The sequence below is a fragment of the Heloderma suspectum genome, chromosome 1 (genome assembly GCF_057233095.1).
Source record: "Heloderma suspectum isolate Gila_16-S chromosome 1, 16-S_ref, whole genome shotgun sequence".
Classification (NCBI taxonomy): domain Eukaryota; kingdom Metazoa; phylum Chordata; class Lepidosauria; order Squamata; family Helodermatidae; genus Heloderma; species Heloderma suspectum.
This window is the reverse complement of record NC_139458.1, coordinates 14,839,244-14,865,607: the sequence shown is the minus strand read 5'-3', so window position 1 is coordinate 14,865,607 and position 26,364 is coordinate 14,839,244. Positions and strand designations below refer to the sequence as shown.

Sequence of the window (26,364 nt, the reverse complement as noted above, 5' to 3'; positions counted from 1 at the left end):
GAAGAGGGGAGAAGGCAGCTGGGAGAGACCTTTGCCCTTCTGTGCAGCTACAGCCCATTAATGACCACATTTTCATGCATTTTTCCATCTGACAGGCATTTAGCTAGTTCAAAGTCATCATGACCACTCTCATCATTGCCTAGTCAGGGTTAAGCGCTGATCGGTCCCATGGATTTCAGCACTTAATTCTCTCATTGTATTCAATGTGTTTAAGCATGACTTGTTCATTGTGGAAAATAATAGGTGATAATCATGAAGATGAGCCTGCCTTTGTGTTGTTATTTTGTTCTGCATGATGATGTGTGTTTTATTTGATGTCTTTTTTTTTTATTGCAGGAACACCTGTTTGGTTTTACATGCAAATTGCACCGATAAGAAATGAGCATGACAAAGTGGTTTTGTTCCTGTGCACTTTTAAAGATATCACTTTATTCAAGCAACCTATTGAAGATGAATCAACCAAAGGTAATTTTTAAGGCTTCAAAGAGATAGGGAAAACATAATCTATCATCTATCTATCTATCTATCTATCTATCATCTATCTATCTATCTATCTATCTATCTATCTATCTATCTATCTATCATCATCATCTATTTATCTATCTCAATCCTAACAGTACTAAAAACAATTCTCTAGGAAGTCTTCAGCTTTGAGATTTGCAAGGAAAAGACAGGTGTTGGCCTCTATTTCATTTTGTATTATATTCTTTTTATAATATTATGAACACTGCCTGGGATTACCTTTGGTAAAGAAGGAGCCACGCGGAATTTTAAAACAAACAAACAAACAAACAAACATAGATCTTTCTTCGTCCTTATCCAGCCCATCACAAAAGTGATGAAACACATCAAGAAGTTGAGAGAACCAAGAAACTCAGCTACTATGGCTCACAGATGTACTGAATGCTGTGCACATTGGTGGTATCTTCTAATGCTAACTGTAATGCCCAGTGTTGCTCTTTGGAAAGGCCACAGCTCAGTGACGGAGCGAACGTTCCAGATTCAGCCCTTGAAGCAGGACCAGCCCAGGATGTTTTGCTGCCTGAGGTTAAAGATAGGATGGTGCCACCCCCCCCAGCCCCGGCTGTTCCACTCACAGAAGTCAACTGGACTGGCAGTTGAATTTTACTTCAGTGTTGGTGATGGGACAGCATCCCCCACTTCACCTGCGGACAGCAGGCTAGTTTAGGTCATGCAAGGCAGGTTGTCCGGAACATACAGCTATGTTGTCCAGCAGAAGGGAGCAACCAGGAGCTGCTTCAGGAGCTGCCACTGGAGTTGCCCACTTCACTCTGCCTAACGGTAGGGCCAGCCCTGCTTAGGAGTCTCCAGTTTAAGGATCACAGGTAGCACAGTAGCAGAAGTCCTTTGCCTGAGGCCTAGAACCATTGTTGGTCAAGGTAGAGTGATGATACTGACCAAGATGGAACAATGCTCTGGCTCAATATGTGGTCAAATTTTATAGATAAGCTAGTGTCCTTCAGAGTTTTTGACTACACCTCCCATGATTCTTAATCATTGGCCATGTAGCCTGGGGCTGATGGAAGTCGAAGTCCAAAACATCTGGAGGGCAGCAAGTTGGGGAAGGCTGTTATAGATGAATTGGTTTGTATTATACTAGTATCTCAGAGTTGCAGCTGTTTTGTCAGACATTGTGCTCTGGCATCTGCATAATTCATATTCTCTCTTTTCCAAACAACATTGCCATATACTTTGAGCCTTTCCAGCTGAGTTTATTTTGGAATTATGAACCAGAGAGATACATACATTACAATGTACTGGGAAATGTAGAAATGGGAGGTGTGTGGGGGGGGAGGTCCTAGGGTGAAACATATTTCAAACTTAATAGAATGTGTAGTTGGAAAGCCCAGTTTCATTAAAAAAGATGCTAAGGTGTTTTTTTTCCCAGAGGGCGCAAGATTCGTACATAATACAGCCTCAAAATGTTACCATCTCACGATAGCGGAACAGTATGTAAATATGAGACAGTGTTCATTATTCATGGAAAGAGTAAGTTTCAGTGAAAAATTAAATGGAACTAAACTGTTGATGCTAACATACAGGCTCCCTGTCTCATAGAATCATAGAATAGTAAGGTTGGAAGGGGCCTACAAGGCCATTGAGTCCAACCCCCTGCTCAATGCAGGAATCCAAGTCAGAGCATCCCTGCAGATGGCTGTCCAGCAATATATTTTGTTTCATTGTATTTTGCTATGATGGAAGCTTTAGCAATGTCCTATGGCCCTAAGAATCTGTGCTATTAGAAAATGGTTTTTCACACCTCTTAAAGTAATAACCAATCACAGACTGAATGGCTTGATGGGGTATGATTTGCACACAGAAACATTTCAGTCCAAACCCCTTGACATTCAATCTTGTCCTAGTTTTACAATAGCCACTTTATATGCAGGTGGTAGGGGGACTAGAGCTCAGAAGCAGAGCACCTACTTTGCATAGTGGAAGTAGAACCCTTCACGTCTCTGGTACACAAGGCTGGCATGAAGGGTAGGCATGGCTGGGCACCTGCCCAAGGCTTAGGCTCCAGGGGCCCAAGCACAAGAGCCTCTCCTCCTCTTCATCACTGCAACCTGCTTGCTCATCTGCCTCTCACTCTGGTCCAGACAACGGATGTTGTGAGAAGCTGGAGCAGGAGATGCCACTGCTTACCTGCTCCCTGGCTCTCTGCCTATCAAGCAAGCAAGTGGGAACAAGGATGAGAAAGAGGATGAATAGCAAGAGCAGCTGGCAACAATGACAGTGTGAAGGTAGACTCACTGTAGGAGGGCCCCCGCTGAGGGTGTCTTGCATGAGGGCCCTCAAAAACCTGGAGCTTTTGCACCAGGGTCCAGCGGTGGATTTTAGGGTTCTAGTGAAAAACAAAGTAGATTCTGCAAGTGTGGAGTCTGCCTAGCCTTGTTGTCGACAAGAGAACCTTTATGCTGCAGTCCTGTGCCCACTTTCCTCTGAGTAAGCCCCATTCAAATCAATAGAACTTACTTCTGAGTAGACCTGTATAGTGTTGTTCCTGTAAATGTTATTCTACTAGATAAAACTTTCTCAAGGGGAGTGAAATTCCTCAGCATGCTGCCTTCCCTGAGTATTTTACTAACAGGGCTGCAACCTTATTAATAGGTCCCATTGGACTCAGTGGGGCTTACTTCTGGGTAGACATGCGTAGGATTGCACTGGAAATTAATTTCAATGTCACATTATTAAAAAAGGCTTCTAATTCACTCAAAAGTGCAGATCAATCAAAAGACAATTTGGAAAAGTAAAACACACGTAACCATATTCTGGGTGCATTTTCTACCCAGCATACAGATGACTCATAGGTAATTAACGAAACAATGCAACTTGTTTTAAGCCTCCAGGTTATGGTTCCTTTCTAGTAGAGATTTTCCAAAATGGTTCTTGTTAATTTAATTTTCTCATTGCAAATGCAAACAAAATGGATAACCTTGACATTACAAAAACATTACTTCCTGAAGATTCCCAGTACATACAAAAGTATTTTTTTCTTAATCTGCTTTCTATTGGGAGGATGTTTAGGGATGTACAAATTTTGTTAAATCCATTCTGTCTGTGCTTTGTGGATTGTCAGGCAACTTTCATTCTGTCATTGCTCAATGATGGAACTGGATTTTTTTTTAAACCGGAATCGTTTTGCTTGTGCTAATGCGCCTTTGAACCCTTGCAATGTGCTAATGCTCATTAACTAATGCGCATTTGCACATTTGCGCTAATGTGCACTTACATCAACTAATTCACATTAGTTAATGTGAATTAGCTCAAATCCCCCCCAAAGTGAAAAAAAACACGTCCATAAGTCCACAGAATCCATGTGACTTTGGAAATGGCAACCGGCTGTAGAATCTGCAATTTGAATTCATAGAACTCCAGCCTCCTTTGAATCTGACGTCCTTAGATGAAACCACTGCATATTTTCTTATTTTTCTTTAAAGAAAAGTATTAAGTTGTTGCTCATTGAGTCTAATTTTTTTAAATTAATGCCAGGGAAAAGTTGAAATCAGTAAGTTATCTCTGTATCGAAGGGATGGAACTGCAGGATAAGGAAGAAAGCACCCATGTTTTAAGGATGAACAGCGGGGAATTCACACAGGCATGCACTTCACCAGATTCCCTCATCACTTCATTACTTAGGACTTGGTGACTCACATATGAATTGGTGGACTCTACTGAAAACCATTCTTCTGGAGGCAAACGTTCTTTCAGGGGCATACATTACTCTGGTTCCAGAACTGGTCATACTTAGAGCAGACCCACTGAAATCAATGGGACCTAAATTACAGATGACTAACTTAAGTTTCATTGATTTCAATGGGCCTATTCTAAGCATGGCTGTTTCTGAATACAACCCATTGGAAGCTGTGTTGGCCTGTTCATGTAAGAAAGCCAATAGTTGATGCTGTTGTAGTTGAAGGATGAACATGGATGTAGTTGTGTGACTCAGCACAGCCCCCGCTGCCTCTACGGCAAGCACAGCTCCATAATAACAGAAGCTCTCTGCTGGTTCACATCAAGTATCTATCTAGTCCAGCATGGGGATGGATGAATCTGACAGTCTGGGATATTTTGAACTTTGAACATGAAGAACTCTGTGAATGTTGGTAGTTTCTCATCAAAAACACACTGAAATGGAATTTTCACTCATCTGTGCCAGCCAAGTTCAATAGGTACAACCTATAGGTACAAGTTCAGTGGAAAGGACCTTGATGTATCTGCTTGCCATATGGCTGTAAAAGATGAGGAGCCTATCAGAAAAAAGAAGTGGCAACCCTAATTCAGCACTACGAACATGGCTGACTACACAGGGATTCAAACTGGAGATGTTGGAGGAATCTGTCCAGGGGGTGAAGCTTGCTGAGCTTTGATCAGCTTGGCCCCCTGGACTTCAGCTCGCTTTCCCATGAGCTGGCCTGACTCGACCTGCATTGAGTTGGGTGAGTCTGCAGATTTCTGGATTTTTTAAATTATTATCTGCATTAAAAGGAATTTGCACAAATCGCAGCTGCAATTTGTGCAAATTACCCAAATTTGGGCCACAATTTGCCCAAATTATGGCTGCAATGTGTGTAATTCATGTAGGGGTGTATGAAACCCCACTTACCTGGCTCCACTTGGTTCCGCAGGTGGGGGGAGGTGATCCGTTCCTCCCACCCGGAATCCTGCCTGGCCGGCTCCGCTCTGTGGCCAGGCCGTGGAGCCACCGGCTGGGCCAACCCACAGCAGGGCCTCCAGCTGCTGCCGGGTTGGTGCAGATGCAAATGGCGTCCTGAGTAGGGGATGCCATTTGCGTCCCTATGGTAGCCTGTGATAGGCTACGTAAATATTTACGTAGCCTATCACGGCTAAAGCAGGGACACAAATGGCATCCCCTATGCCATTTGCATTCCCATTTTAGCCGTGATAGGTTATGTAAATATTTACGTAACCTATCACGGCTAAAGCGGGAATGCAAATGGCGTAAGGGATGCCATTTGTGTCCCTGCTTTAGCCGTGATTGGCTACGTAAATATATACTTAGCCTATCACGGGGCCGGCATAGGGATGCAAATGGCGGCCGCTACGATGGCCGCCATTTGCGGCCACAGCAGCCTGGCAGCAGCTGGAGCCGGCATCGCTGGAGCCGAAGCCGCAGCTGGAGCCACAGCCAGGTAGGCTCCGTTTCGCAGGGCTTTCGCGGGGTGGAGGGTCCGGGGGCTCCATTCTGCCACGGATTCTGGGGGGCCGAATTCACTGGAATTTGGTCCCCCTGGGATCCGTGGCGGAATTCTCTAACATCCCTAAATTTGTGCAAATTGCACCTGTAAATTTGAGGAAATTGTTTTTAATGCAAATACACCCCCCCTTCCCAGATTTGGGGAAGAAACCTGCGGTTCAGCTCACAAAAGCAAGCCAAGTTGGGGGCACTGCAGAAATCTGGCAAAGAGCCAGATTCCCCAAAAGAGCCAGATTTCCAGGTGATGGACATCCTAATTCATCCTAGGACGGACATCCTAGATCTAAATACTCAAAGCCCTGGGCCTAAATGGATATATCTGTTAATTTCGGTTTCTGCCACATTGGATTTTTTTAAATCTCAAGTTCTTTCCATCCCAAATGTTTTGGCCTACAACTCCCATCAGCCCTAGCCAGCTTGTGCAGTGCTGAAGGATGATGGGAGTCTCAGTCCAACACCATTCTGGAGGGGCTCAACTTGCCCACCTCTGGACAGTGGGCTAGAAGCCCTGATGCCCTGACTGTGCACAACAAGGCAGCATTGCGCTCTCCAAGGCTGAGCTTCTGCGAATGCAAAACGAGGCAGCAATTTGCATTTATTATTAAAGCTAATCCTTAAAACATTTAGCAGCAGAACCGTGACAAGTCTAAAGAACTGAACAGCGAGAGAAAGCTGAAATGCACATTTCGTATTTTTAATGAGTTGGCATCCTATAGAATTTTAGCGCCTGTCAAGCGAAGGGTTGAAAATGTTTCCTGCCTCTCTTTATACAGAGATGATTAGACACCAGCAGAGAACTCAGTACCTTTGCATCTTGCCTGCTGACAGGTCCTCCATCATTTGAAAACTTTCCTATTCTTCCACCAATGGAGAATCGGGTTCCAGGAAAGAGATCAGCCCAAACTATCTGAGCCTTTTCCCAGGGGTGGATGTTTGGTGGCCACTTATGAATCCTCCCCCAAGAGGAAGTGCATCACCCAAAAAGAGGACAAAAGAGGACAGCGATTTATCAAAATTTTGCATATGCTAATTTGTCCCACAAAGCTGATTGGTGGGAGATACGGGCCAGATAACAGGAAGGACTTCTTCACACAGCTACACTATGGAATTCCTTACCGCAAGATGTAGCGATGGCCACCACTCTGGATGGATTGGACAAATTCACCGAGGAGAGGCTATCAATGGCTACCAGTCCTAATGACTGTACGCTATCTCCAGTCTCAGAGCCTATGTACACCCTGGGGAACATGGGCAGGAGGGTGCTGTTGCGCTCATGTCCTGCTTGTGGGTTTCCCGTGGGCAGCTCGATGGCTACTGTGTGAACAGGATGCTGCACTGGAAAGACCCATCATCTGAAAGCAACAGTACCAACAGGGATCATATTTTTTCGCCATAATTGCCTATGTAAATATTTACGTAGAACGTAAATATTTACGTAGAACAGGTGCTAGAACGGTGAAAAAAGGGAATGCAAATGGCGGCCGCTGTAGCTGCCGCCATTTGCATACGCTGGTGTTTTTTTTGGGGGGGGGTTAGCTGTGATAGGCTATGTAAATTCTTACGTAGCCTATCACAGCTTGAAGGACGGCAATGGCGGCCGCAGCAGCCCGGCTGCGGCCGGCCAGGAGACCAGCTGCCACCGGAGCCGCCACCAGAACCGCCGCCGCCGAATCCGCCAGATCCGCCCCAGGTAAGTTCCATCCCAGGGGATTCCGTGGGGGGCGGGCGGGGGGGGAGGAGGCCGTTCCGCCATGGATTCCGGGGGGATCCGGAATCCTCCAGCATTCTTCTTTAGAATCTGGCCTCACTGGAATTCGTGGCGGAATTCTCTGCCATCCCTAGAATTGAACAAATTTCTTCCCCATCCTTAATACCAAGAATGTTGGGGCTTTTTCCCCCTCATCCCCACTGGTTTTCCTGGGTAATAAGTATCCCATATTTTCACTCTGGCTCTGCAAAGTGCTCTTCCCCTTCTAGGTTTTTGTTCAGCATGAATCAGACAGCATTACCTCCAGCTAGGGATGTATGAAACCCCCGCTGTCTGGTCTGGGGGGAGGGTCTGTTGCGGGGCAATTCAGGTTGCTTGGGGCCCTGCAGAGTCCTCTGGAGCCCTCCCGTGTCTGCCAGAATTGGCAGAGGGGCTCTCTGGCTTTCTAAAAAATGTGATATGCTAATGCTGGCCGCCATGAGCCTAATGCAGGAAAATTACAGCCCTAAATGGCTTATTTTATGCCATTTGTGGCCGTAAAGCACTAACTTTTACCTAAATTGCAGCTGTTTATGGCCGTAGTTAGGTAAAAGTAAGTGCTTTGTGGTGCAAATGGCGTACAATACACCATTGACGACTGTAACTTTCCTGCGATAAGCTAATGGCAGCTGCTGTTAGTGTATCGTGTTTTTTAGGAAGCTGGAGAACTGTCCCACGGGAACTCCTCCAGACCTGGAGGTAAGTGTGGCCGGTCTGCCACAGACTCTGGAGGTCGGATTCTTTGGAACCCAGCCTCATTCAAGTCTGTGGCAGATTTCTCCAGCATCCCTACCTCCAGCATTGCATCCACCGGTGTGCCTGCATTTACATTAACCATTGTGTGGTAGATTGCATGACAATCAGAGCAACCCTTTCATTGTCTGACAGTGTCATTTACACTTCAACGGGCAGGGATCAGCATGCGAATTGCCCTAATTACCCTCCCGTGGTCCTTATACCTTCAGACCTTCAGCATTGTTGTTAACCTAAGCATTTTTGTTAGCGATTAAGATCTTGAATGCCACTCTGACACATTGATTTAAATGCTTTCATTATTTTCTTCACTTTCCGAGATGAGGCAATCCATGAGAAAGAGGTTAATTGCAACCCAATAGAACTGTGCTACTGTTTTATTAAGGAGAGAGCTAGCCATGACTGCCTTTTCAGCAGAAGCAAACCCACTGACAACGAGGCAACCAGATGCGACTTGGTCCCTGAGCCAGCCTTGAAAATAGCATAACATTTTTTTTATGGTTCCGCTTTTAAATGAAAACAAAACAAAACATAACACCAAGGAAGCTGTTGCCTGTACCTCCCTGGTGATGACATGTCTGGAAATGCTTCAGGAAAAAAAGGAGTATAGGAAGCTCAGACTATTTTACCCATTGAACCTAACAGGGTCGAGTCCAGGGGAGTTGAACCTCTTTCAGCCTGAGGGCCAAATCTATCTATCTATCTATCTATCTATCTATCTATCTATCTATCTATCTCTCTATCTATCTATCTGAAAAAAAAATTGGCCACCTTTCAGGGCAGAAGCCCTTCCAAGGCAGCTCACAGCAATAAAATACATAAAAACATGTAACATATTAACAGCGATAAAAACATAAATACAATGAAATAGCAGTCAAAGCAACACTAAAAGCTGACAATAAAACACCACCAACAGCAACAATAGCAACAGCCGCAGTCCCATCAAGAGAAGGCAACGGTACAATAATAATAATAATACGTTTTCAAGGCCTTCTTAAAAGCAGTGATGGAGCATGGAGGACCTCCGATGGCAACTTGTTCCAAAGGTGTGGGGCCACTGCAGAGAAGGCCCTCTCATGTGTGGTTACCCACCTAACTGCTCTCACAGGTGGGCAAGTGAGAAGGACCTTGTCATGTTCCTTCGCCCTCCCCCTTCGCAATCAACATGCTCCAGCAAACAAGGCTTCAGGCTAACACTACTTAGTTAGTTAACAACTATCTTCTTTACAAATGCAGATTCTAGGAAACTCTCAGACTGCAGTGAAACAGCTAATCTAAACATCTATGAATATCAATGGAGGAGACGAAGTGGAAGTTACGGATGTTGCCAGCAGTCCGGGCAAGAAGTTCTTGGCCAGACTAGCTTTGCAGAGATGCCCCTCCCTTAGGGTGGCTCCCTCCTACATTGGCTACTACAAGCAGCCAACATGGCGGAGCGCCTGAGCCCTGCCCCTAACTTTTCCTGCTTCGCTCTGTGATGGACCCTAGTGTCCCTCAAGTCACACCCCTCACCTCCCCCCTCCGAAACTTCAGTTCTCATGGTGGAGGAATGGGGGAACTGTTCAGGCTGGGCCATTTGTGTGTCAAGGTCTTGGGAAGAAAGTCTCGCCGTATCTGTGCTCACTAGGGAGGATGCCTCCCTCTGTTCTGGCTGTTCCCATTCTGATTCCAAATCTGACATGCCAGACATCTCCACATGCTCAGACTCATTCCCGAGAGGCCTCTCTATCTGATCTTAAAGTCCAGGCTGGCTGATACGGGTGAAGGCAGTCCTTCAAGTAACTTGGTCTCAAAACTGAATTCCATTTCAGAGAAGCTGTCAAGGGCCACATGTCAGTGTTGTGGGGGGGGGGGGAGCTGAAGGCAAAAGGGGTGGGGCTGAAGGCAAAAGGGGTTGGGCCAAGGGCAAGAGGGTGGGGTTAAAAGTGCCAGAGCTACCAGCATATTGTAGCTTAAAGCTCTTCGTGGCAGTAACTAAGCCTTGAGGCATTTCAGCCTCTTAGAATGGGAGAAAAACTGCAAAAAGCTGGGAAACCACCACATGACTAGTGGTTGGGGAAAGGGAATGGGAGCATTTAAGGGTGCAACCCTATGCATGCTTACATGGAACTAAGTGGGAGTTGCTTCTGTGTAGGCCTACATAGGATTGCTCTCTGTGTGTGAAGAATGAAAAGGGGGGGGGTGAGAAGGAGATAAAGAGCAAGGCTAGGGATGGAGGTGGAGGAGGAAGTACCAAGAGAAAGAACAAGGCTAGAGTGTAGGAGGGGGAAGAAAAAGCGAAGTAAAGAGGTGGGGGAGAGAAAGAGCAAGGCTAGGGGCTGGGAGGAGGAAAAAATAGTGAGATAAAGGTGTGTGTGTGTGTGTGTGTGAGAGAGAGAGAGAGAGAGAGAGAGCACAAGGCTAGGGACTGGGAGGAGGAAGTAGTGAGAGAAACAGGAAGGCTAAAGGCTAGGAATGGGGAGAAATGGTATGGTAAAGAAGTGGTGAGAGACATAGCAAGGCTAGAGGCTGGGAGGGAGGGGAAAATACCAAGTCAAAGGGGAAGAGGGGAGAGAAAGGGTAATGCTAGAACCTAGGAGTGGAGAGAAGCAGCAAGATCAAGGGGTGAGTGGGAGAGAGAGCAAGGCTAGGAATGGAGAGAAAGGACAAAGCCGGGGATGGGGAAAGGAAACTAATAGTGAGGAAAGGGGTTGGGTGGGGAGAATAGAAATCACAAGGCTAGAGACTTGGAGTGGGGTGGGGAGAGAGAGAAAGAGGGAGATTGAGATCAAGCTGCACAAAAGCTGGGGAACCACCAAATGGCTGGTGGTTGGGGAGAGGGAGTGGGAGCAGGGGAAGGGGGTTGTCAGGGTGGAAAGTGTGCTGATAGAACCCCGCAGCAGTTCTGATTCTGAGGAGGATCAGCAATCCATGGGAGAGGAGCCAGCTCATCCCTCACAGGCACAGCAGCTGGCAGAGATTCCTCCTGCCGGCATTCCTGAGATAGATAGTGATCCTAGCAGTGAGAAAGTGTGGGAACGAGGCTTGCTAGATGCTTAACGCAGATGCAGGGAGCGACGAATGATGGAGGGCGCGGAAAGGAGGCGTAGCGCCCATTTGGCGCGCAAGCAACGGCTGCCTCCCATGGACCCAAGGGAAAGAGGGAGGATCTCTCCCTAGCCCATAAGTATAGGGTCTTCAAGTGACTCTCCTTCAAACGGGGATCAACTGCCTACTCAGAGCATAGGCCACTCCTTGCTTAGTTGCTGGTGATTAGCATCTGAAAGAGTCATGAAGTTGTAAAAGGATTAAAACCTTGAAAAGAATCCTTTCATCTGTGTCTTGAGTTGGCTATTGGAGTCTACTGAAAGAGGCCACCAGGGCGCTCCTGACAGGGGTGTGGCCATCTGGGGAACCCTGGAGGGCTGGATTGGGACCCCCAGGAGAGCCAGATTTGGCCTCCAGGCCTGAGTTTCTGCACCCCTGCTCAAGTCTAGTTGGTTGCAGCTCCCCCAGGGTCTCAGGCAGGAAGACTTTTGTGTCACTTGCTACCTGATCCTTTTCAGTGGGGACACCAGGGATTGAACCTGGGCTGCTCTGGATGCAAAGCATGTGCGCTACCTCTGAGCTCTGGTCCTGCCTCAAATGCCTCTTCGTTTGACTGATAACGGCTTTACATCCTTGCCACATCATTAGCACAGCATCATCATCCTCAGTCCGTCTTTCTCTCCTGGATCATGGCAAGAACTTTTCCATTTCTATTCCTGCATTTATTATTGATTTATTTAATAGCTTTATGTACTGCTTGCCATATTTTTGTTTTTTAAATCTCTAAGCGGTTTGCAAGGAGATACAATACAAATACATTAAAATTCATGGTATGATCACTTGGAAGTAGGTCTCATTCGGAACTGTGTGATACAGGTTTGGATCAGGTATGTCTGTGAAAGTGCCCAGCGCCCCATATACAACATCTGCTTAGCCACTTCCCCTCCCTCTGTTGTTGTCTGCCCATTTTACACAATCAATTAACAAGAGAGCCAGTGTTGCGGAGCAGCCAAGAGTGTGAGCTCAGCTGGTCTCAGTCCAAATTATAATGTCAGCTATGGACTCACGAGGTTAGGCACTGCACTGCTCAACAACTTAAGCAAGATGATATGCCTCAGCCTTCCCTCTAGGGATGCTTGAGAAATCCATCTCAGACTCAAGTGAGGCCAGATTCTTTGGAATCCGGCCTCTGGAGTCCATGGAGGACCAGCTGCACTCACCTCTGGGTCCGGAGGAGTTCCTGCGAGGCGGATCTCCGGCTCCCTATAAAATGCAATACACTAATGGCGGCTGTCATTAGCTTATTTGAAGAAAGTTACTGCCGTAAATGGCATATTGTATGCCATTTGTGGCGGTAAAGCCCTTATTTTTACCTAAATACAGCTGTAAAAAGCTACAATTTAGGTAAAAGTAAGTGCTTTACAGCTACAAATGGTGTAAAATACACCTTTTAGGGCTGTAATTTCCTGCGATAGGCTAATGCAAGTTGGCATTAGCATATTGCGTTTTATAGGAAGCCAGAGAGCTGCTCTGCCAACTTCAGCAGGGCTCCAGAGGACTCTGCAGGGCCCAACAAGCCCAAATTGCCCCTCATCAGACCCCCCTCCCCAGAATGGACAGTGTGTGTGGGGGTTGTTTGTTTGTTTATTTCTATACCGCCCAATAGCCCAAGCTCTCTGGCCAGTTCACAAAAATTAAAACCACAAGTATAGCATAAAATTATATAAAATATAAAAGCATTAAAACCACAGAATAAAACCAGAATAAAACCTAGCAGCAATGCAGAGATTTAAAATACAGATTTAAAACAGCAAAGCTAAAAAAACCTAGAAAGCTAAAATGCTAAAATGCCGGGGAGAAAAAAAATGTCTTCACCTGGGGCAGAAAGGAATACAGTGTATGTGCCAGGCGAACCTCACTAGGGAGCTCATTCCACAGCCAGGGTGCCACAGCAGAAAAGGCCCTCCTCCTAGTAGCCACCCGCCTCACTTCCTTTGTCAAGGGCTCACAGAGAAGGACCGCTGAGGATGATCTTAAGGTCTGGGCAGGCACATATGGGAGGAGGCGATAATAACAAACCATGGTTTCTTGTTACATCTCAGCTGTTCCATGCATGTGAAGACTTTTCGACTCCCATATGTGCTATAAATGCTGAACATATTTTTTCAAAATACTTGCTGTATCTCTTTCAAAAACTCCACATGCCAATTGGACAAAAATCATCTCCCATTTTCATGGCCAATAATGTAGGTGAGATTAAGCAGCAGGTGTTTTTGTTGTTGTTTATGTCCCCATCAGGAAATGGTTCTGCTGTGTTTTGCTTCAGGCAATGTGCATCTCATAACATGACGTTTCTCCATTACATGGTTTTCATTGCTTCACAAATTAGCTTACACATGCTCTCTCTCCCCAACTGTGCCCCTTAAAAACCAGTGAAGGGCACCCCTGTTTTAGGCCAAATGGCCATTCTCCTTTATGACAATGTCCTTTGCTCGGAGCAGGTTTCCCAGCTTCCAATCTGCTTAATGCTGAACATCACTGGAAAGCAATTAGTTTGATTTATGAGCCAGAAAGAGACAGTTTGATGTCAAAAGCAAACACAGTAGCTGGGAAAGAACTTGCTGTTGTGCTTATTTATTTGTATGTTTGCAATCGGCCCTTCTTCCTCAGGGCCAAATGACATGTCAGGCGGGACGTCCATGATCAGATCTCCAGACGTTTTTATGTTTTATTGTAATGCAGCTGCAGGGAGTGGGGGTGGTGCAAAAGTGCTGAATCGAAGCAGGCTGTCCCCACTTCTGTATTGTTTTCCTGATCTAAATAACCCCCAGTTTGCTGTTAGCCCCACAGAGGAGTGGAATACAGGTATCCAATAGCAGCTTTTGTGTGTGTGTGTGTGTGTGCATTTAGAGAGAAAAAAAGGAAAGAGTCGAGTGCCCTCTCTGCCAGTGTGCCTGTTCTGATCCAATTTGGACACCCCCTTCCTAACATGGGGAAAAAGTTGGAAGATCCAATGTCAGGTCTTGCTCTGAGATTGCTTGCAGCTTGGGTCTGGATAAGGGTCAGAGTTGATAGATAAGGATAAGGGTCAGAGTTGATAGATGTTGTTGGAGACAGGCTGGAGTTAGGTACCATGGTGAGAGGCCCTGGGATCTTCTATTGCTACTCATTGGGAGAAGTTGCACAACTACTGAGCTGGCTTCACTACAAGGGCTTTAGAGCATGTGGTGTGTACTGATCAGCTTAGAATCATAGAATAGTCATAGAATAGTAGGGTTGGAAGGGGCCTGCAAGACCATCGAGTCCAACCCCCTGCTCAATGAAATCCGAGTCAGAGCATCCCTGACAGATGGCTGTCCAGCCTTGTCTTGAATGCCTCCAGTGTGGGAGAACCCACCACCTCCCTAGGTAATTGGTGCCATTGTCGTATTGCTCTAACACTCAGGATGTTTTTCCTGATGTTCAGCCGGAATCTGGCTTCCTGTCACTTGAGCCCATTATTCCGTGTCCTGCACCCTGGGATGATCGAGAAGAGATCCTGGCCTTCCTCTCTGTGACAACCTTTCAAGTACTTGAAGAGTGCTATCATATCTCCCCTCAGTCTTCCCTTTTTAAGGCTAAACATGCCCAATTCCTTCGGTCTCATAGGGCTTTGTTTCCAGTGCCCTGATCATCTTCATTGCCCTACTTTGAACCTTCTCCAGCTTGTCTGCATCCTTCTTAAAGTGTGGGGCCCAGAACTGGACACAGTACTCCAGATGAGGCCTAACCTGTGCTGAGTAGAGGGAAATCAGCCGACAGTACTAAAGCTGGGAGGTCAGTTGACTTTCTTCAGGCTGGAATGGGAGCCCAGGGGGTCCCTTTTCCCTAAGGCAGGGATGGGGAACCTCAAGCCTGGAGGGCAAATCTGCCCCTCCTGGAGTCTCATTACAGCCCTCTGGGGTAGGGCTGTGCACCGCTTCAATCTGAACCCTGAATAATGAGGCAAAGTGGGCTGATTTGGAGGTGACTTGTCTTGCTACAAAGCACATGCTATGACAGCTATGTTAGCATCTCCCCACCCCACCCCACCCTAATGTAATAGGTAGGGATGGCGGAGAATTTCTCCATGAATCTTTGGGAGGCCGAATGCCAATGCATTCGGCACCCCGAAATTGGTGGGGAAATTCTCCGCCGGCCCCCCGCCCCCCCCCGGGTTTGGACTTACCGTGGCCGAATGTCCCTCTCGGCGGCGGGTCCCGGCGGCGTTTCGGCGGCGTTTCGTCGGGGGCGGGGGCGGCGGCCGGTCTCCTGACTGGCTGCCGCCGCCGCCATTGCAAAAAAAAAAAAGTAAAGTAAAAAAGAAAACCCACACACCTGTGATAGGCTACGTAACGATTTACGTAGCCTATCATGGCTAGATTTCCAAAGTCAGACGTGACAGGCTATGTAAATCGTCACATAGCCTATCACGGGTGACTTTGAAAAAAAAAAAAAGCGCGTACGCAAATGGCGGCGGCCCATGGGCGCCGCCATTTGCGTTCCTTATTTTGGCACGTCTAGTCTACGTAAACATTTACGTAGACTACAGCGAAAATAAGGGAACGCTATTTGCGTTGCCCTTATTTTCGCCGTAGTCTACGTAAATCTTTACGTAGACTAGACGTGTCAAAATAAGGAATGCAAATGGCGGTCTTCATGGGAGCCGCCATTTGCGTATGCGCTTTTTTTTTTTCCAAAGTCACCTGTGATAGGCTACGTGACGATTTACATAGCCTATCACGGCTGACTTTGGAAATCTAGCCGTGATAGGCTACGTAAATCGTTACGTAGCCTATCACGGGTGTGTGTGTTTTACTTTTTTTTTCATGGCCGGGTAGACGGGGCGCTCCTACCCGGCCTGAATTTCGCCGGCGAGGGATGGGGCGCCTCCCCCCCGGCCTGAATTTCGGCCGGGCAAGGCGGGGCGCCTCCCCCCCCCCTTGCCTGAACTTCGGGGGGAGAACCGAAGCACCTCCCCCCCACCGCGAAGCAAGCTTCGAGAACAGGTAAGGGACTTTCGTCCATCCCTAGAATAGGTTTACTGATCATTCCTGTTGTCCGTTCATTTAAAAATCCAGAAAATTTCACTGTAGTTGCTTATCTCCCCCCCGCCGCCCACCTGTTCAATTGTCTCTCAACCATCAGTTTGTCCTTGCTTTGATTCTGTCTAGATTTTTATATCTATATATAAATATAGATATTTATATATTTATATCTAAATTGAGTACTTTCTTTCTTTGGTCTTGGCTCCCCTCCACCTCCCCTTCTCAATTCCTGTATTCCTTCCCTTCCCATTTTTGATCTCTTTCCCCTAAAACAAACAAACAAACAACCCCCCCCTTTCTCTTCTGTCAGGATTATAGTTATTCCCCCCACCCCCTGCTTGTAGTGTTTGCTTTTCTTTTGCTTGTGTGTATGTGTGTGTGTGTGTGTGTGTGTGTACGTGCTTGTTCTGTGTGGACAAGCAAACAGTGCATGTCAAAGGAGTACACACAGTCCATATTTCCAAAAACAATGGGCAAAGGACTACACACATTAACAGCTATTATTTAAATAATATAATACTACACTGTGTGGTGCAAAGCCCGCCCGCCCGCCCAATATGAGACATCTTTGGGGTCTTGGCAGGGACAGAGGTAGGCAAGGTGCTGCTGTGTCCTCTTGGCAGGGTTGCTGTGTTGCTTCCTGCCTCTGTCAATCCAGGAGACATCTGTCATTGCTCTTCTCTCAACCAATGTGCCCACCTGGCAGGGTTGCTGTCTTTGTTTGCTTCCTGCCTACCAGCCAGTATTTTCCCAGGCAATTCAGCCAAAGAGGCCCTGAGGTTTTTGACTGTTAATATGAAAGTAGTACTAGGGGAAAGGGGTTATTTCCACTTGAAAGAAACTACAGCAGAGTGTAGGGACTTTGACCTCCTCACTGCTTCAATTCCTAACTCGGTTATCCCTTAGGGATGTCAGAGAAATCCTCCACGGACCCCAGTGAGGCCGGATTCTACTGAATCTGGCCCCCCGAAGTCCAGGGAGGATTGGATCTCCTACCTCAGCCTCCCAAGGAAGTCCTCATTGGCCGGATCCTGCCTGCCACTGGCTCCAAAGCCCCAGGGATACGGCCGCCATTGCTGTATCGCTGGCTGGACCGATGTACTGCGGATGCAAATGGCATCCGCTATGCCATTTGTGTCCCTGCTCTTTGACGTGATAGGGTACGTAAAGATTTATGTAGCCTATCACGCCAAAAAGCAGGGACGCAAATGGCGTCCACTACTCCAGACGTCATTTGCGTCCTCAGTACGACAGTCCAGCCAGCGATACGGCAATGGCGGCCATATTGCTGGGGTTTCGGAGCCAGCCGGCGGCTCCGTGGAATTGCCGTGGAGCGGAACCAGCCTGCCAGGATTCTGCGTGGGAGGGACAGATCGCCTCCCCCCCCAGTGGACTCCACAAAATGGAATGGGGTGAGTATTTCATACATCCCTATTATCCCTTTATGAACTTTGGTTTGAGTTTCTGAGTACAGTACATTTTACCTGCACCTAGCACAAAAACTACTGGGCCAAATTGCCTGAAGTTTGGCATGTGGGGTGCCCTCCCAGGGGGCTGAGAGTTTCCCTGATTTCATGTATGAAATCATGTATGTATCATGAAAACTGAAAAAGTTATGGCAGTTTGTGTTTTCTCATGTAAGTCAATGGGAAAATGGCAAAAATTAGTGATTCAGATGTCCAAATCTTGCTTTGGATTCAGATCCAAATCAAAGCAGATGGGGTCCGAATCAGACCCAAGCGAAGCGAGGCCACTTCGGAAGGTCCGAAGTGGCATCCAAAGTGAAGTTGGGGGGGGGGTCCATGCACAGCCCTACTCTGGGGTTCTCCAGTTGTCCTGCCTCCTTCCACTGGCCCCAGCCCTTTCCCCTATCCACTGATCATTGGTGGTTTCCCAATGTTTTCCCCTACTCTAAAAGGCTGAAATGTCTCTCCTAAGCCTTAGCTATTGGCTATAACGGCTTTAAGCAATAACATGCTGGCATGTTTTGTATTGTCTTCCCACCTCTTGGCCTTTGGTCCTGCTCCCTTGCCTTGACCTTGCCCATGACTGGAATGTGGCCCCCAAGAGCTTCTTTGAAATGGAATCCAGTCCTCTGGCTGAAAGAGGTTCAACACCCCTGCTGTAAGGCCTTGTCTGCCTGGCTTCCTGAGCAACCTGCTCGTTGGTGGCCCAGGAGGGAAAACGCTGCAGGCTGGCTGAGGGAGACCCTGGGCAAGTCTAACTTCCCTTTTCCTATCACCTGACATTCAACGTTCACCCTTATCAGCAGCCAGTAAGGGAGTGAACTGCTGAGAGATAGAGGAAAGCAGGGTGTTGTGATTAGGGATGTCACAGAATTCCGCGATGGATCTCGCTGAGGCCGAATGCCAGTGCATTTGGCCCCCCGAAATCCATCGTGGAACGAAGCCCCCACTGCCCGCACCCCACGAAAGGCTTGTGAAATGGAGCACTTACCTGCTCCCATCCGCGCTGCTTTGCGAATGGCAGCCGTCCTGCGGCCGCCATTCGCTTCCTCCTCTTCATAGCCGTGATAGGCTATGTAAATACTTATGTAGCCTATCACGGCTAACGCAGGGACACCATTTGCATCCCTGCGGAGGCCGTGATAGGCTACGTAAATATTTACATAGCCTATCACGGCGGGGGGGGGGGGGAACCCAGTGTACGCAAATGGCAGCGGCTACCGCCATTTGCGTACGCTGGGTTCCCCCCCCCCGCTGTGATAGGCTACATAAATACTTACGTAGCCTATCACGGCTACCGCCATTTGCGTACACTGGGGTTTTCCCCCCTGCTGTGATAGGCTATGTAAATATTTACATAGCCTAACATGGCTCAATACAGGGACGCAAATGGTGGCGGCTATGACAGCCGCCATTTGCATCCCTGCAGGGCTGCCCAGCGGCCGGATGTCTGGCTGCAGGCGACCGGAGCCGGCTGGCGGCTCCGCAGCTTGGCTGTGGAGTGGAGCCGGCCAGGCAGGATTCCGGGGGGAGGGGCAGAGCGCCTCCCCCCCCCACGGATTGCCCGGCGTGGAGCCAGGTAGGTGTTTCGTACATCCCTAGTTGTGATAGTAAGACATCAGTTCATCCCAAATGGGACTTCCAGGACTGAAAAACAAACAGAATGCCATATAACAATCAAACAATTACTCCTTCCCCCAAAATAATGAACCATATCAGAGAGTATTTTCATGGAAATGTGCATCTCAACAGCATTGCCTTAACTTGATGCCTAAGGCCACCCAGCAAAGTAGCTGGATCTCATGGGGGAAGTAACTCCATTGTCTGGGCACCTTTATTTTTTAACTGAACTTTGTTGATAAAAAAAATGAAAATTGACAAACTGGCTGATAGAGTACAGAAGTTAAAGCTAACTTTATACAAAAATATGCAGTCTTGCATCCATTGAGGTGTTTTAAGTATTGCAATTCATTTGTCGTTCATTTATTATTTAGTTACATACATGTCAAAACATCTTTCATAATGTTTTGAAAATTAATTCTTTCATGCCAATTGAATAGCATATACATTTATTATACCGACCTTCTAATGAAACTTTTTCTTTTTTTCCTTCCACACCGTTCTCACAATTTCTTTTTTAAAAAACTATTTTATTAATACATAAAACAATCTACAATATATCATTATACAACACAATCAGTATAAACATTCAATTATATTAGTTACTCAACAAAAACACCCGGCATAACACCACATATAGACTTCTAAGAATGATTTGAGTATCAGATTAAATAGCTCATAACACCATGTATAAATGTCTAAGAATGAATTTAATATTAAATACATCAATAGATTAAATAATACATGAGATCAAGTTTTAAATATCTTCCAATGCCAAAGATTTAAAAAGTAGCAAAACAAGAATATATATTAATTTATATGCTATGATTATTTTTTCCAAATTCAATAAAAGGTTTAGACTCCATAAATTTAGGAGTCTTTTGTCTACCATCTGTCAATCTAACTACCTCACTGATTTCATAGAATCATAGAATATAGGCTTGGAAGGGGCCTACAAGGCCATCGAGTCCAACCCCCTGCTCAGTGCAGGAATCCAAGTCAGAGCATCCCTGACAGATGGCTGTCCAGCCTCGTCTTGAATGCCTCCAGTGTGGGAGAGCCCACCACCTCCCCAGGTAATTGGTTCCATTGTCATATTGCTCTAACAGTCAGGAAGTTTTTCCTGATGTTCAGAATCTGACTTCCTGTCACTTGAGGCAATTATTCCGTGTCCTGCACTCAGGGATGATGGAGAAGGGATCCTGGCCTTCCTCTCTGTGACAACCTTTCAAATACAACTGGACACAGTACTCCAGATGAGGCCTAACCAGTGCTGAGTAGAGGGGAACTAGTACTTCCCAGGATTTGGAAGCTATGCTTCTATGCAGCCCCAAAAAGCATTTGCCTTTTTTGCAGCCAGATCACATTGTTGGCTCATATTCAGCTTGTGATCGACCTCAATTCCAAGATCCTTCTCGCTTGTAACGTTGTTGAACCACGTATCCCCCATCTTGTAACTGTGCATTTGGTTTCTTTTTCCTAGGTGCAGAACTTGGCATTTATCCCTATTCAATGTCATTCTGTTCTTTTCTGCCCAGTGCTCCAGTCTATCAAGATCACTTTGAATTTTGTTTCTGTCTTCCGGGGTATTAGCTATCCCACCCAATTTTGTGTCATCTGCAAATTTGATCAGCATTCCCTGCACCTCCTCCTCCAAGTCATTAATACAACTATTGAAGAGCACTGGGCCTAGGACTGAGCCCTGCAGTACCCCACTCGTTACCTTTCCCCAGTTGGGGAAGATCCCATTGATCAGCACTCTCTGAGTCCGATTCTGTAGCCAACTGTGGATCCACTGGATCGTTGTTTCATCTAGCCCACTGAGCTAGTTTGCTCATCAGGATATCATGGGGCACTTTGTCGAAAGCTTTGCTGAAGTCGAGGTATATATATGATGTCTACAGCATTCCCACAGTCCGCAAGGGAGGTTACTTGATCAAAAAATGAGATCAGATTCATCTGGCAGGACTTGTTCTTGACAAATCCATGTTGGCTTCGAGTAATCACTGCATTGTTTTCAAGGTGCTTACAGATGGATTGCTTTATCATCTGCTCCAGAATTTTCCCAGGGATTGATGTCAGACTGACTGGTCTGTAGTTCCCAGGTTCCTCCTTTTTACCCTTTTTGAAGTTAGGGACAACATTAGCCTTCCTCCAGTCATCTGACACTTCACCCGTCCTCTATGATTTCTCAAAGAGAATAGACAGCGGTTCTGAGAGCTCTTCTGCCAGTTCCTTTATGACTCTAGGATGCAGTTCATCTGGCCCTGGAGATTTGAACTCATTCAAAGTAATTAGGTGTTCCTTGACCATATGCCTATCGATCTCAAGCTGCAGTCCTGCCCCTTCAGCCTGTACTTTGCCAGGGGGGGTCATAGACCCTCTTTTGGGAGAAGACTGAGCCAAAGTAGGAATTGAGCACCTCTGCCTTTTCTTTGTCATCTGTTATCGTTTTGCCATCCTTATTTAATAGGTGAGCAACCATTTCTTTCCTCTGTCTTTTACTATGCACGTAGCTGAAGAAAGCCTTTTTGTTGCTTTTAGCATCCCTCGCTAGCCTCAGCTCGTTCTCAGCTTTAGCCTTCCTGACGCCATCCCTGCAATTCCGTGCTACTTGCCTGTACTCTTCTTTGCTGCTTGGCCTTCTTTCCACTTCTATATGTGTCCCTTTTTGTTTTCAGGTCATCTGTAAGCTTTTTTTGAAGCCACATTGGCTTCTTCTGTTGTCTTTCACCTTTTCTTCTTGTTGGAATTGTTTGTAATTGTGCCTTGAGAATTTCCTTTTTGAAATGCTCCCACCCATGGTGGACTCCTTTTCTCATTAGCGTCACTTGCCATGGGACCTTACTGATCATTGTTCTGAGTTTATGAAAATCAGCTTTCCTAAAATCCAGGGTACGCGTTTGACTACACTCGGCTTTTGCTTCCCTTAGAACCAAGAACTCAAGTACAGCATGGTTGCTTTCCCCCAGAGTTCCTATAACTGCTACTTGATCCACTAAGTCACCTCTGTTGGTTAGGATCAAGTCAAGGATAGCCAATCCTCTAGTTCCTTCCTCTACTTTCTGTAGGAGGAAGTTATCCGCCACACAAGTCAGGAATTTCCTGGAGGGGCCATGTTTTGCAGAATTTGTCTCCCAACAAATATCGGGGAAATTGAAGTCCCCCATTACTACTACATCACGCTTCCTTGAAACATTGGCTATTTGCTTCTCAAAAGTTTCATCCTCGTCTTCTCCTTGATTGGGTGGCCGGTAGTAGATTCGGACCACCAGGTTCCTTTTATTCTTTGCTCCATTTATTTTGATCCAGGTGCTCTCGATGGGGCTACCAAGCTCATCCTCCTGTATTTCTGTGCAGGGATATGTATTTTTCACATACAGTGCAACCCCGCCTCCCTTTCTGTTCCTACTGTTCTTTTTGAACAAGTTCTATCCTTGAATTGCTGTATTCCAGTCATGAGAGTCATACCACCAAGTCTCAGTTATACCTATCGAGTCATAATTTCCCTCCTGTATTAAGATTTCAAGTTCGTTCTGTTTGTTTCCCATACTCTGGGCATTAGTATATAGACATCGAAGACCATGTGCTTCATAGTCTGGCTTTCTTCCTACATATGTCTGAAGACTATTATTGGTCACTATTAGAGCTGTTCTCTCTCTGTTGTGGTGCATGAGCCTTCGTTCATTATTACCCCCAACTTTACATCTCCCTTCCCCGTATGATTCAGTTTAAAGCCCTCCTGATGAAGTTCATCATGCTGTGGCCAAACACATTCTTCCCAGCCTTTGTGAGGTGCAACCCATCCCTTGCCAACAGCCCAACAGAGCTCCAGTGTGGCAGAGCTGAAAAGTCTACTCTGGGCACCTCTCAGAGGAATGGAGGGGTTTTGTATCCATCGCTACCCAACCCCTGATTTGCCCTGAAAATGATGTTTCTGGGCTTACTGCCAGTGGGAACTGCTGGTTAGGGATGTTGGAGAAATTCAAGACAGACTAAAATGAGCTTGGATTTCTGAGAATCCAACCTGCAGAATCTGCACTGGAGCGACCCCCTCAGGCTGTGCAGAGCCTGTGGGCTTTTGGATGATTTTTTTTTTTTTACTTTCCTGAAATTTATGCATATTTATTCGTACGAAAATATGCAAGTTTCTGCTGAGGAAAAGTGGAATGGAATGGGGATAATATGCTAAAAGTTACATACTAAGCTAAATTATGTAAATTCTTAGGAACCTCTTACACAATTATTTGGGTTCCTTGCAAGAGGGAAAAAGGCGGGGTATAAATGCAATAAATAAAAACTAAAAAAAAAATTTGCGTATTTTTCCTCATGACAAAAAAAAAATTCCCATCTGTCTGTGAGTGGAAGATGGAACAAAAGACGCCTGACAATCTGCGAAACACAGACAGAGTGGATTTTATACAGTCCCTACATCCCTACTGTTGGTGATTGATTAATGCCTATTGAGCTTTCTGTGAGTGTAATGGGGGCCCACAGAGGAGACACACAGCTCTCTGCCCCGGGCTCTTCTCTAGAGCTGTGCACAAATGGCCTCTCAAAATTCTCCAGCCTCTTTTTGGGCAGAGAAATTGGGAGGACAATTTCACTGAATTTCACTCCTGTGGGAGGAGTGTCTCACAGATAGGGCTCAGTATCAGTTGGGGTTGTAGCACAGCTTCTTTCTGTTTTCCTCAGGGTTTTTGGTTTATTGCACTGCTTCTGTAAATGGCAACAGCATCAACTGTGGTGAGCCTTCCACGTTTCTGAGGCAGAATTTTGAATTTCTTTGGGTGTTATTTTTGAGCTTACCTAATCCCTGCGAGGTGGCCGAGGGTGCTGTGTGTGTTTTCTCTCTCTCTTGCACATCTTTCCATTGCTCTGCAGCCTCCCAGGCCACCTGCACTTCCTGAACTGAAAGAGCCCCATGGGAGGAATCGACTCACGATGTCTTCCTCATGATGGCTTTAACTGAAGTGCGGGAAGCCGAGGAGGCTACACACTGCCACAGAGATGACTGTACAATGACAGGCAGGACACGCAGGCACACTCCTCACAAGTAAGGTAAGGACCCCAAACTCAAGCCATGAGAATTTCTCCAAAATTTCTCCTCCTTTGAATTCCTTTTTGAAAACAGTTTCTTTTCTATCAGAATGAATGAGAATGGTAAAAAAATGTGGGAGGAATTTTCAGCCTACTACTACTCTTCTCTTCCTATGGTACGGCATCTCCATGCATCCTGACCCCTCTTGGATGGCTATCTGAGATAGGATCACGCTGTAAGACAACTTTTAATTTACAAAAATTCAACTAGAAGAACCTGAATCCCTTGTTGAGTCACACTTGAGTAGGTACTAATTCAATCTTTCTCCCCCCCAGAAATCTCTTATTTTCCCAAGTCTTTCTTGTGTCCTTACATTGTAATTACAGTATATTCTCATGTATTGAAAAGAGGTTAAAGTACAGATATTAATGGAGAAATGTCTGTGTGTAACATTAATCTAGTGAAAATCAGTGCAATTAGAGATATAATATTGAAACAATTGGGATGCACTTAGATTAATATTATTCCTAGACAGTGGAGGCTGGTGGCTCTGATGTCAGTGGGGTGATGAATCTGCTCTGGGTTTCAGTAAGAACCATTCAGAACTGTAAAAGAGCTATCCAAGGAGCTGAACCTATATTGAGCATCAGCACCTTGGAAAGCTCCTTTAGAGTGCTGACTGAAGCCCGGGGTGGATTTACAGCCCCACTGACATCGAAGCCACCAGCCTCCACTGTCTCCAGTCTGGGTTCCATCACCCATGTGCCCACCCTCTGCATTCCACAGAGGGAGGGAGCCAGGGCAGAGCCACCTCCAGTGACCACAGTGTGAGCAAGTTGGCATGGGAGCAGATCATCCTTCAGATATCTTGGTCCCAAAGCATTTGGGGGCAAGGAGTTGAAGCTCTTTCACCCTGGAGAAGCTCTCAGGGGCTGCATTTCAGTGGTAGCTGGGGTGAAAGGCAAGGCCAAAATACCCCAAATGCCAGCGTATTTTAGCTTAAAGCTTTTCCTGCCAATAATTAAGCCTTAGGAGAGGCATTCCAACCTCTTAGAATGGAGGGGGAAAAAATGAAAAAAAGGATTGGTGATCTGGTGAAAAGGGGTGGAGTCATGGGGAGGGGGTGGGGCCGTTTGGGGAAGCCCAGAGGGCAGGATTGGGACCACAGGTGGGCCAGATTTGGCCCCCAGGCCTGAGTTTCAACAATCCTGATTATTTATGTATTTATTTCATTTCTATATTGCCCTACAGCAGAAGCTTTCTGGGCAGTTCACAAAAATTAAAGCCACAGAGTGCAGCATAAAACAATATCAAATGTGAAAACTTAAAACCGTGAAATAACAGTGCAACCAGAATAAAACCTAGAGGCAATGCAGATATTTAAAATGGAGATTTAAAACATCAGAGCTAAAAGGTTAGAAAGCTAAAATGCTAAAATACTGGGAGAATAAAAAGGTCTTCACCTGGTGCTGGAAGGAGAACAGCGTAGGCACCAGGCAAACCTCTCTAGGGAGCTCGTTCCACAGCTGGGGTGCCACAGCAGAAAAGGCCCTCTTCCTGGTAGCTGGTAGCCACCTGCCTCACTTCCTTTGGCAGGGGCTTCCCAAGAAGGACCTCTGAGGGTGATCTTAGGATCCAGGCAGGCACATATGGGAGGAGGCGATCCTTCAGATGGCCTGGCTCCAAGCCATTTCGGGATTTGAATGTTAATACCAGCACTTTGAATTGGGCCTGGAAATGGACTGGAAGCCAGTGCAGCTGGAAAAGTACTGGTGCAATGTGATTTTGTTGGCCAGTCCCTGTTAGCAATCTTGCTGCCCTATTTTGGACTAAATTTTGGATTTAGGGCTTTAAAAGAAAGAACTAGCACTTTGAATTGAGCCCAGAACAAATTGGGAGCCAAT

General features: G+C 46.4%; 1 protein-coding gene across 1 annotated transcript in view; it reads left to right on the top strand.

Annotated features, from left to right (window-relative positions):
* The window catches only part of KCNH5 (potassium voltage-gated channel subfamily H member 5), a 322,321-nt gene that overhangs the window by 40,159 nt on the left and 255,798 nt on the right, over window positions 1-26,364 (top strand). Inside the window, exon 4 of the mRNA XM_084836675.1 lies at window positions 337-465. Coding sequence (XP_084692801.1) covers window positions 337-465 — 129 coding nt within the window. The remainder of the gene's footprint in view (window positions 1-336; window positions 466-26,364) is intronic.